We start from the raw sequence: 13063 nt of genomic DNA, 5'->3' as shown, positions 1-13063 counted from the left end.
AGTGGGTACAAGCACATTCGTATGTGAATTTGATGGCTTTGCATAACTGTAAAAAAGCTTGCTTGGAACTGTATTGTCATGTCGTGTATTTATGCACTAAGTCGCAGTACAGAGTGGAATGTACCCTGTTGAAATATTTGCTTTTTGTATATTTTTATGCAAAATAAAGTTTTAAAAAAAATAACAAACATGTCATACTTACCTCCACTGTGCAGCTCGTTTTGCACAGTGGCCCCGAACCTGGTCTTCTGGGGTCCTTTGGCGGCTCTCTCGGCCCATCCCCGCTTCAGATAACCCCCTGGGAGAAGAGCTCTCTCGGCAGGTTAGCTTGTGGGCATGCTCCTGAGTCCAGCATTTGGCATCTATAGACGCCGAATGCAGGACTTGGCCCTGCCCCCAGCTGCCACGTTGTTGGATTTGATTAACAGCAGCGGGAGCCAATGGTTGCACTGCTATCAATCTATCCATTCAACAGCCAAGAACCCCAGGCAGAGAGATGGCGCATCCCTGTGGAACAAATTTGAGGGTTCAGGTAAGTAAAATGGGGGGGCTGGTGGCCGGTCACTGACAGGTGTTTTTTCACCTTAATGCATGGGATGCATTAAGGTGAAAAAACACTTACCTTTGCAACCCCTTTAAAAACAAGCTGGCTAGTTGCAAATTATTTGAAAAATAAATCGCCATGGAGAGTAAGCCTAATTTTACATTAAAGAGCTTCTCAATTTGCTGCTTAGCAGGGTATACCCAGAATCCATATCTTGCTAACTGTTACCTAATTTTACCTATGACATCTCTAGAAACAAAAAAAACAACCCGCTGAGTTTTGATTGTTGTAATTGCTGTACCAACTCAACTGCTAATGTGAAAAATGATTTCATGCAGTGTGCTAAAAGTGTCAATTTAGCATATTTTTTAATTATTGTAATAAAATGCGCTTTATACATACCTGAGCACAAAAACAAAAATTTATTGCAGTTTACAAGTATTCAGGTGTGGGGGCTGTATTAAAGAGGATCTCCGGGCTCCTTTAGAAAAAAATAACAGTCAGCAGCTACAAACACTGTAGCTGCTGACTTTTAATAATAGGGCACTTACCTATCCAGGCATCCAGCAGTGTCTACACCCCAACCAATAGCCGCCACCTTGACTAAGGGAAACTGGCAGCGAAGCCTTGCAGCTTCAATGCCGGTTTCCTAGTATGCATGCGCGAAGTGTGCTGCGCTTTATGAATGGGCCCCAGTCTTCTGAGACCTGTGAAATGTCCCACAAGTCTTTGGGGGAATGAGGGTGGGGCAAATTTCCAGCTAAGTTTGCTGCGAAATAAGTCAGAAATGGGAGCGGGTACCTGTCACACAAGGCACTCGCTCCCTCCCCCAACAGGTACCAAATATGGCAACGGAGGCGGGGCGGAGGCAAATAAGTGAAGCTTCCCTGTTTGGGTGGAGCTCTGCTTTAAAATATTTTTAAGCAAAGTACATTTTCAGAAAGTGTGGAAAAATACCTGTTGTTCCTATTGGAAGCCTTGTGTCCTTATAATTTCCTGTAGACTAAACTGAAATCTTGAACAATCATCTTTCACACCTATCTTTGCTAAACTACAAAGTAAAATCCCTCTATGTAATTGAGATGAGTGGGGTGGTATTTGTAATCCAAACCAGGAGAGCAGACTAAGGTGACAACACCACTCTACCATAGATAAAGTGTGGGGAGTAAGAACAGGAGTGTGCTACTGTCAAGATCATCGGGTTCAAATACAAATAAAGAAAGCCTGACAATTGTAACCAAATGCAGCCATCACATCTAAGGACTGGAAATTGTCATATATTGAAATTCTGGGTTTAGATAAACTTTAACTTCTCTACAACAAATTACACAAATAAAAACTGATTTTGATTTATTGTCTCCCAAGTCCTGAAAACTGACTAAGCATTTATAATTATTAATACCGTATTTATCGGCGTATAAAACACATTTTTTCCCCTTAAAATCTGGGGAAAATTGTGGGTGCGTGTTATACGCCAATCCCCACCGATCCCCATGAATCTCCGCTGATTGCGAGATACACATAGCCGAGTGTACTCGGCTCTTCTCAGCTCAGCTCACAGTCATGCCCAGTCCTGTGTTATGTCCACCATAGGGCCAGACTGGGCGTGACTGTGAGCGGAGCCGAGAAGAGCCGAGTACACTCCGCCCAGTCCATGCAATCTCAGCGGCATTCGCACTAATCCAGCAAGTCTCAGCGGCGCCAATTTTAAATTCATCCAAGGCTGCGATGGACACTGGGGGCAAGGCTGCACTGACCCAAGACTGCACTGGGGGCAAGGCTGCACTGGCAAGGCTGCACTGACAAGGCTGCACTGGGGCATGGCTGCACTGACAAGGCTGCAATGGACACTGGGGGCAGGCTGCACTGACAAGGCTGCAATACACACTGGGGGCAAGGCTGCACTGGGACAAGGCTGCACTGTGGGAAGGCTGCACTGGGGGAAGGCTGCACTGACAAGGCTGCACTGACGAGGCTGCACTGACAAGACTGCAATGGACACTGATAAGGCTGCATTGATGGGCATTTAAATGTAAGTTTTTTTCCTTAAAATTCCCTCCTAAACTTGGCGCGTGTTATATGCCGATAAATACGGTATCTAAAGTGGAGTTTGGGGGAATTAAGTTGTTCTGTGGGAAAAAATATCAATATAGCCATGTGGCAGAGGGGTGTCCATGACAAGTTCACCCTTCTGCTTCCCACTAGCATAAATGACCTTGCTAAATTGGTGGTCAGTGTAAATCTTCCCATTACATTGATGGCCAGGGTAAAATCCCACATTAAATTGGTGGGCATCGTAAATACCCTTACTAGTAAATACCTGATGAGAGTAAAACCCCCACTGCATTGGTGGTCATTGCTACTGCCCCTGTAACATTGATAGTCAGTGTAAAAGCCTTCATTACATTTTTCAGATTCAGTTCTCATTTTGAAAAATAAAGTATTTTAAAAGTAATTTTACAGTTCCAAAACTTGTGCACTCCATTTGTGACCATATGTTTTAAATAATCATGGACACTAATGAAAAAATAGGCTTCTGTATTTGTAACAAGGGTGTACCGCTATACTAAAATCTGCTTTCTCCCAATGTAGTTCTCATTGAACCAAAAAAATAACAATGCTCACATTCACGTGACTTAATCTATGTACCACTAGGATGCCATTAAGTTCAAATATCATCTTCATCATACAAAATTATTGATTAAGATTAAGATTCAAAATGGGATCTTGCAAATGTCCTGTGCTGCATTTTCTTTATGTACTTCATAGCTGGAAGAAACAGTATTGTTATGCTCACTGTTATCATTATCTCTGCATAATTTGTTCCAGGTCTATCTCAATTATGCATTTGTAGCCAAAAAAGTGCTGCTTCTCATTTTCTTAATTACAAGTCCTCACTGTTACCTGCTGTCTACTCAGCAGGAATAATCTCCTTTGTTATGAAGTCAAATGTCAGTATTGTACTGCAATGGTGTCATGGTTTTATATAAAAAAAAAAAAAAAGATTAAATTTACAATTAGCATCTACCACACATGATATTGCTTACTGATAAAAGAAATAAAGATGAATCCATTCAAAACATTATTGGTTAGTTACCTGTAGGCTCAGCCTCCCTTTAACGTTTCATGACAGGGACAACGCTGGTGAGCTCTCATGAACTGAATTTCAGTGGTATGTGAAATGAATGAATTAATTAATTTCACACATTTCAAACTTATTTAGATATGTATATAGAATCCTTTTACTGCAGGAGAAGAGAGACTCTTTAAAATAGAGAGGAAGCCAGTGGGAAGTTATCTCCAGATTATTCAATGAGATATATAAGACACCAGAAGATTAATTGTGCTTGGGTTCTTACTCAACACGGGAATATTAGTTTTGGGTAGGCTGACCATTTAAATATACAGTTATTAGTTGACACATTGAGTCAATATATCCTTGTATTTAAATTACCAATAATCACTATTAATAATGTAATGTGCTGACTGAAGCTTGATTTTGCAGTCATGACTTTGGACCATTTAGGCTTTCTTTTAATACCACTTGTTTATCAATGTGTATGTTTTGTGTAAGACTTACCCTGTCACCTTTATGTCCAGGAAGACCAGGGGGTCCTGGCAAGCCTAAGAATCCAGGATCTCCTCTGGAACCCTTAAAAAGAAATCACATACTAGAATTCAGCAAATAGAATATACAATTTGAGTGCATAGATTGCGGTATTATAGATTAGATGTAAATTGAACTGTAAATTGAATTACTTTGAATAAAGAAAGTAAAAAATAAAGGAGACTAAAATATTTATTCTGTGTTTCCTTTGTGAGATAAACCCCAACCCATGATTTACATTCCTCCCAACAGTGCATTCTTTCACAAAGGACTGTGTATATTCCCTTCTGATGCTGCTGTGCTGTGTAAATAGTGGCTAGTCTGCAGTGAATGAGGCTATTCATAGCTGTGTTCATTAGATCCAGCCATAGAACATCTTTTGCTTTTCTGTCCATAGCTACATTTGCTTCCTGAAAAAAGATTCTTAGAGTTTCTCTATAAGATTTGTATATATAGTATTGTCATTGCTATACATACAAGAGTGTGCCTAATATATCATAGTAAGATAATAGATTATATAGTATAGTGTAGATTCTTGATCAGGTAGGTAGGCATTTAAAAAATTTTACTTACTTGTTTTCCAGGTGGTCCAGGTGGGCCAATGGGACCTGGCTCTCCTCTGTCACCCTTAAAAAGAAAAATGTCATGTACTATTGAATGCATGCTATAAATAAGTATGTTTGAAACACTTTAGCATTTACATACAATTCTGTATTTTGACACTGAAATTATCTGAAAAGTGTGTCAACTATATTGCACCAAATATCATATAATCGTTAATGAACATTTGGTGCTGCACTGGATCATTTAAGTTAATTTAAAGGGGTTGTAAACTCTATTTTTTTTTTTTAAATAACAAGCATGTCAAACGTACCTCCACTGTGCAGTTTTGCACAGAGTGGCCCCGATCGACCTGTTATGGGGTCCCCCGGCAGTAACTCCCTGCATTGGTAAACCCCCCAGAAGAAGCGCTCTCTTACCACGCAGGTGTGTTCCCGAGTCCAGCATTTGTGTCCATAGACACAGAATGGCGGACTCGGCCCCGTCCCCCCAGCGCCCGTGTCATTGGATTTGATTGACAGCAGTGGGAGCCAATTGCTGTGCTGCTATCAACATATCCAATCAAGAGCCAAGACAACGGGCAGAGAGGTAGAGGGTGTCTCCAACGAGGGAACGAATGGGCTCAGGTGAATACCTCACCTACTATGTAACTTGGTAACTATGTAATGTTAAAAGTGGAAATCAGAATCAATATTTTACTAATCTCACCGCTGCAAAGCACTTTCTTCATTCCACTCAAAAATGCTGTGTCATCTTTTCAAACTAATATATATATTTATCCTTAAATGTATATCAATGACAGAGATATCCTTAGGATATAAAAGTATATCCTAAGAAAATAACTACATTTGCTTTCTATAACCTTCATAAACTTCCTGTTCACATTCATATTATTTAAAGTGGAGGTCCACCCACCACTGCAAAAATTAAAAACCAGCAGCTATACATACTGCAGCTGCTAGTTTTTAATAATCGGACACTTACCTGTCCTGGAATCCAACGATGTCGGCACTGCAGCTGATGTTTCCATCAGCTGTCGGGTGCTGCCGCTGCCATTGCGGGTGAGGGAACCCAGCAGTGTAGCCTTACGGTTTCACGCTGGGTATCCTACTGCGCATGCACGAGGCTCCACTCTTCTCTCCTACTGGCCTGGCGGCAGGGGAAGGAGGAGGGAGCCGAGCGGTGACGTCAGTGGCCATGGCCTTGGCTCCCAGAAGTGGGGACAGATGGGGATCTTCATCAGCAGATCAATCTCACAGATTACAGGAGTGGCACAGAGAATGTGTGACCTGCCGCATACTTGCTGTGTATTTCTATTAATCCATCTTTCAGTCATGTAATGACTACATGATTGCAAGGTAGATCAACAAACATACTTAGCAGGCACTGGTCATGCAATAAAAGTATGAGAGTGGACTGCCTTAACTCAATGTGCAACATTACATGCATTAATGCACTGCAATGAAGTAAACGGGCACTCTGCTGTTGGAGCATGGAGGGTATTGGAAGATAATTACCAGGCTCTTATCTTACTGAGGCAGAAAACCACTGATACAAATGATTACAATATGAATGGTTCTTATAGGTTACTTTAACTGACCACTGCACTCTTGGGCTTTATATGACATACTCCTTAACTCTGTACACTAAATATATATTATACTCCTGACCACTGCACTTTTTATATTGTACAACAGTTTCTGGTTCCTCTGTAGTCATTGTATTAAAGAGTTAGCTCCTCCTGAAGTAGGCTGAGTGCAGAAAAGCATATGTAATGGACATTTTTTACTAATGGTTGTGCTGAGATGTGTAGGTGTTTGTCATGTTGGTTTCTCCTTCCTCCTCGTTTGGCCAACATCTGGTTCTGCTTTTTTTCTCCTTTTTTTCATTTTTAGTCCCGAATTCCTGTATGTATTTCTGATTATCAGCTGCTGTATGACTAAATGGTGCTAACGTTAACTATACACATTCTATATGCATTCTTTTTGGTTAAAGATTGGAGTTAACAGTGGACCAAATATATTTTCTCTGTTATGTTTGATGTGATATGACATACTTGGATAGTTGTACCTATTAATGTATAATTGTGTTTATACGCTGAATACAACTTTATTGCAAAATCATTCTTGTTATGTGGTGTATATTTAATCTCCTTATATTTAGAATTGACACAACTTTGCCGTAGTATATTCATATTGATAACGAAAATCTAAATATCCATACCTAAAAGTAAAGCCACCTGAGGTTTCTAGTGTTTTTTTTAAACGAATAAGGAATTTTACGGAAATTTGAAGAGTTATTTTAAATATTTTAAATATATTTTGTTAAACTAAAATGATTACTTACTTGTTTGGTTTGAAATCTATAATTAACAAACTACCAAGTTAGGTAGTTTTGTGTGGGCCATTATAGACAGACAAACTGTAGTATATTTTTTTCTAGGTAATGTGAAAAACATAAAGTTTATAACTGTGCTGTTTTAAAAACATCAAATCTGTGTAGGTTTGTAATTATAAATGAGGGAAGCCATATTTTATTGTCATGTAGTGTGTTTTATCTTACAGTATGTTAGTAATAGTCAATAGGTCAACTTTGGTTTAAGTGGATAACTAAACTAAGTACATGTTTTTAAAGTACAATCTGTAATCTTTTTTATCATTATCGTTTTACATGCAGAAAAATGCTGATTTCACTGGCATATTGTAGATATATCTTGATATCTTGCACACAATGTACATCATAGTACATCACTTTTTATGTAAATAATGTAATAATTAAAAGCTGCACCTAATGGAAATAATAGTTTCCCTATAAGCCTCCTGTCTTTCTAATTATCACTATTAATAATTCCCTTCTTGATAGATTTAGTCCTACAAAGAGTTGTCCAGCTGTTCTAGGTCAAGAAGAACCTACACTTCAAACTCATTATGAAAAAGTTTAATTTGCTTAGCAGCAACAAACATGGGGCCATGACTTGGTTTGATATAATGCTGAAATAAATCAGGATGTTTCTAACAGATGGTGGTATAGGAATAGCACTGTAATGAGTAAACACCAGCATATGTGCTTTATGATTAACAGATGACATATGCATTAAAATGGTATATAATATCCCTGGCTTGGGGTGTGTATATTTAATCTTTCCATGCACATATACATAACAAATATGCTGGTAAATGTTTTCATTTTTCTGTTTCTGATTTTCAATACACAGGTCAGTAGCCCGTGATCTGATCTAGTGGTCCACCTTTCTTTGGAGGGGGATGCCTTATATTATTGAAGGAATGTATAGTAGTTTTGAATATATTTGATTTAATTATTATGGTAAGGATTCAAATATTGTAAAATAGTTTTTCTGCTGTATCCTTACCTACTGTTGAGAAAAGCCTGTTTATAGCACACACATTACATACCCAATCAAATGAGTCAGCCTAGTGACCCATTCCCCCTCTCTCACCCTACTTCTCTATAGATATGTACAAGGTCTTTATAGATATGTACAATCAGAGACAAAGGGTTGAGGGGAGTTGAAATAGTGAATATGTGAATGTCTCCTAGTGCATTTGTACTCATTACCTTACTAACTTATTAACTTACTATCTGACATATCAACATGGATGCCAAACCACTTGTTCAAACTAAATCTTTCTAAAACAAAGCTTGTAATATTCCCCCACCTCCTGTACCCTCCTCTCTGAGTTCTTTCAATCAAAATCAATATCACAAGGAATAGTCCCTTCCCCCACGCCACGGTGAACCGTGTAATCCTAGACTCTGACCTGTCCTTTTAGTCTCAAATTTGATGACAGTCAACAGCTTATAGACTTCCCCTCTGTAACACCTCTAAATTTGGCCCTTTTTAACTAATGAAACCACCAAGCTACTCATTTACTTTCTTGTTATCGCTCTCCTTGACTATTGCACCTCTCTGCTTATAGGCTTACCTCTGTGTAGGCTTTACCCCCCTTTAGTCTATCATGAATACTGCTGCCAGACTCATATACCTTACCAACTGTTCAGTTTCTGCCAATCCCTCCACTGGATTACGGTTGCCCAGCGAATTGAAGCCAAAATACTAACAACATACAAAGCAGTTTACAACTCTGCCTCAAGCTAGAGCGCCAATTTTGTCTCCTAATAGAATGCACACTGTCCACTCCGGTCCTCCCAAGACCTCCTACTCTCTAGCTCTCTTGTCTCCTCCTCCCATGCTTATTTCCAGGACTTCTCCAGAGTCGCTACCATCCTCTTGAACTCTCTACCTCAATCTGTCTGGCTATGTCCTACTCTGGCCACCTTTAAGCGATTCCTGAAAACTCATCCCTTCAGAAAAGCATATCCTGCTTCCACCTAACAACTGAACTTTGAATCCTTCACATTACCTTATAGAACTGTTTCCCTTTATACTGAAAAGTGTTGTGCAATATGAATCCCGTACAGTAATATTAATAACTTATTAGCTTAATGAATAAAGTGAAGCTGTGTTCACTTCAAACATGCAAGGAAAATAATGTTATTTTAACGTGCCTGAGTATTCAAAGTGAACTGTATTTGTAATACAAACTGATCATTTTGATAAAAGAACATTTTCTACCTCTTTGGCATTCAGCAAAAAGTTTGTGAAGGGAAAAAGAACTTCTACTGTGCATCCTCTTTAGAAAATAGTATCATTTACACTAATCAAAGGTTTCCTATCTCATGTGTAGTAATACCCTAGGCATATGGCTTGTTTACCCCCCGTGATAAGAGGACTGCAGGCAAACAGAACTCCTGCTACATTAATATAGTAAGTATGCCCTTCAGCATTAGCCAGGAACTTGTGGAGGACATATATACCAAGGAAAGTGTGCCATGTGGTCATCAAGGGATGGGAATCCAGCAGATGGAACCTGTGAGAATCAGATTTTTTTTTCAGGTACAGCACCCTCCAGCCGGAACCTGGAATGGGGTTCTGAAGGATGGAGTTATTCTACTAAGGACTTAACCCGAAAAAAAAATGGATCCTGGTCTCTTAAAGCATGAATAACAACACATTGCTTGTGCTGTGTATGTTTGCCCCCTGTAACACCTAAAATACATGGCTGATCCTGTCAGTTCCTACCCTCCCTTCTGTACACTGACCACACTATATCAGGACTGCTGAGCTCTGATACAGAGATCAGCGTATGTGCCTCCATTATACACTGTTATCTGCATCTCTCCCTGTGTCTTCTCCAATCAACTTTTATGGTTAGGGAGCAACAGTGTGCAACATGTATATGGAAGAGGTAGCTGCCACTTTGGAGAAGTGTGCAACACAATAGTGAAGATGTGACATAGATTAGTGGAGAAAAGTGCATATTCTGTATGACTGATGGGCTTGCACCTTCTGTCAGTAATTCAAAAGGGCCATAATGTCCCTGGATTCTGGCCTAAATAAATGAAGTGCCCGTTTGTGTGTCAAAATGCAATACAGCTTAGTATCTGTGAGCACAAAGGGTTAACAAGCCTCTGACCAATCAAGAGCTAAAGCTCACACTGAATAAATGTCACCTACGTGTAAAAAGCAGCAACTTGCAATGCTATCTGGAGCCCCTAAGGGGCAATAATTGAGGTGTAACTCCTCACCTCCCAACATGCCTCATGTGAACAAGGCCTAAAACAGGACACTAAGAAAGAAAATCTTCATAATTATTTGGCCAGCTCAGTAAGTCTTTCATTGGCTGCATTCCCTTCTGCTTTAAGCTCATGGTCGCATTAGTGACTATGAGCTTTTAGCAGAATATTGCTCCATAGACTGTGCTGCCTATTGAAGCAGCTGTGATCAGCAGCTGACAAGACGCTGATCCTAGCCATTCATAAGAATTGAGAGTGCCATCGACACCCCTACCTGTGCTCTCTTCCACCAGCTCATTTAGGAGGGCTCAGGGTGTGCCTTCCTGCTATGCTGCTTGTTTGCCCTACTCTTGTTTTCCCTACTTCTGCCAAGTGCCCTTTTTCTACTCTTGCATCAGTCGTTACAGGCATACCCCACTTTTTTGTACACAATGGGGTTTATTTACTAAAGCTGGAAAGTGCAAAATCAGGCTCCTTTCTGCATAGAAACCAATGAGCTTCTAACCTCAGCTTGTTCAATTAAGCTTTGGTAATAAAGCCTGGAAGCTCATTGGTTTCTATGCAGAAGTGAGCCTCATTTTGCACTTTCCAGCTTTAGTAAATAATCCCCATTATGTACTTAAAAGTGGGGTATGCCTGTACTGCTGTTAAGACCAGGTTCTTTCTGTTCAGAATGGAGCACCAGGAGATAAACATGCCTCTGATGTTTACTGACCTCCCTCACATAGTACTCAGTACTTTTATGTTCATTAATACTGAAAGACGTCAACAAACACAAGAGGCATGTTTAATATTTCCTGTAGTTTGTTAGTGAACACAGAAGAGCTCTGTGTTCAGTAATAAATGCTGAGCACGGGAAAGGCAATTGAGGACTCTCTTCCCCCACTTGTAAGACTTGCACAAGACTATCACCAAGTCAGTGGCACTTGATGTCCCCTGGTGACATCCTACTGATGTTAAGTTATGATCCTTGTGCTCATTTTTGCGTTTTGTTTTTTTTGACTGCACTTGTGCTTTTATTTAAAAAATAAATAAAATAAAACATATCATAAAAATAAAATAATGACACAATGCCACCATATTGCGATGAAAAATGAAAAGGAGAGTCTGACAGAGAAATTGTACAACTATAACAATAGTAATACACTAAAATACTAATCTCCCTAATATCTACACTTTATTTAAATGTTCTTTTTATGTATTGCATTTACATTGTGGTGAAAAGGTTAAAGGTTCAAGAGATCCATTTATCCAATGGGGCAGAGGGTTATAACCTTACGGTTAAATGATCAGGGCAAGTAAGTAAAATAACCAGTTTTCAAATTCTCACCACAGCTTTTGTTGGACACAAGTGTAGAATAACACAGCACCCGGAAGCAATTGGCTAGTGTTTTTAAAGAGTGTGTATTTTTGGGCTCCCACCTCATTAAACAACCATCCAGTACTAAAGAGCATATTGAACTGCTACTAAAATAACTGAGGTTCTAAAAACGAACAATCCTCTGGTTAAGGGGAAATTCATGGCAGATGGAGGAATAATGTTTATATTTGAGTTCGTTTGCCATTTTGGTTTACTAACAGTAAAAAATCAATGATTTAGGAACCTTCAATGTAAATCTGTGCAGAAAGCTGGATAAAGTAGTGAGCTCTTGACACGACTATGTGCCTGAACACTGCATATAATTATTCAATATTAAACCAGACACTGACAGGTTTGGCAGAAACATGAAACTTTATCTAATTAATGGACTGCTGTATGTCCAAAAGTCATTTTCTTGGTAAAAGATTCTCTTTAAAGTTGTCTAACTGTGCAAGTTAAACTAGAAATATAAAATACAGTTAAAATATAGAATAGTTAAAAACTGTCTGCAACTGTAACTATTTTCATAATGACTAATTATTATGTGTATAAACGCAAAGGCAAACAAATAATTTCAGTTAATCACCAAGGTAGATTATCTGTTGATAAGGACAGACAGAATATATTGTTAATAAATTCTGTCATGGGCAAGCTGTGTCTAAAATAAGATAATGGGTACATATAGGGGTAATGATCAAGCAATACTAATCAGGTGCAACTGTTGTAAGCTTTAGTCCTCCAAACGTAGCTGATTTACTAAAGGAGCAGTGCATGTTCACTTTGCAAAGAGATTTTTCCCTTAGCTTAGTGAATGTAGTGAAAATGTACTTACTTTGCATGGAATACCCAGGCATATGCAATAAAAAAAAAATCTTGATTGTACAAGATTGGACAATAAATGTCAGTACAACTTCACTTCATTCACTAATCTACTGTAAATAAAAGTGTCCTTGTAAAGTTAAAATTTGCTCTGCAAAGTGAACATGCTTTACTCCTTTAGCAAATCATTTACAACATCTAGAAAACCCCTATGGCTGATAAATGATTGTTTATTTTCTTTTATAGGACAGCTAACTCATTCATAGTGTGTATGCTGCAGTCAAAAGCAGATTTCAAAGTCCGTCTATGGGCAGCCTATACTATGGATCACATTTTACTTCATGAGAAATAATTTTGCTTAAAGCAGTAGTAAAATCTGCTTTTTTATTTATACCTACATGTAAGCCTATAATAAGGCTTACCTGTAGGCACAGTAAATACTCACACTGTTAAGGAAGATAGTAGCATGCCGTTCATTTAGAGAGCTCTGTCACAGCCATGACTCCCATGCGCATGTGCGGGAGTGATGTCATCGAAGCTTTGCTATTCAAATGGCCAGAGCCCACAAACCTGAAAG

At 39.0% G+C, this 13063-nt stretch overlaps 1 protein-coding gene across 1 annotated transcript in view; it reads right to left on the bottom strand.

Annotated features, from left to right (window-relative positions):
• The window catches only part of COL9A1 (collagen type IX alpha 1 chain), a 178013-nt gene that overhangs the window by 36702 nt on the left and 128248 nt on the right, over nt 1-13063 (bottom strand). The window contains exons 29-30 of the mRNA XM_077487414.1: nt 4725-4778; nt 4125-4196 (exon numbers count right to left, since the gene is read on the bottom strand). Coding sequence (XP_077343540.1) covers nt 4125-4196; nt 4725-4778 — 126 coding nt within the window. The remainder of the gene's footprint in view (nt 1-4124; nt 4197-4724; nt 4779-13063) is intronic.

The sequence above is a fragment of the Lithobates pipiens genome, unplaced genomic scaffold (assembly GCF_037356315.1).
Source record: "Lithobates pipiens isolate NorthernLeopardFrog02 unplaced genomic scaffold, aLitPip1_a1.2 Scaffold_18, whole genome shotgun sequence".
NCBI classification, from domain to species: Eukaryota; Metazoa; Chordata; class Amphibia; order Anura; family Ranidae; genus Lithobates; species Lithobates pipiens.
Note: the sequence above shows the minus strand (reverse complement) of the source record. Positions and strands in the feature narration are given on the sequence as shown.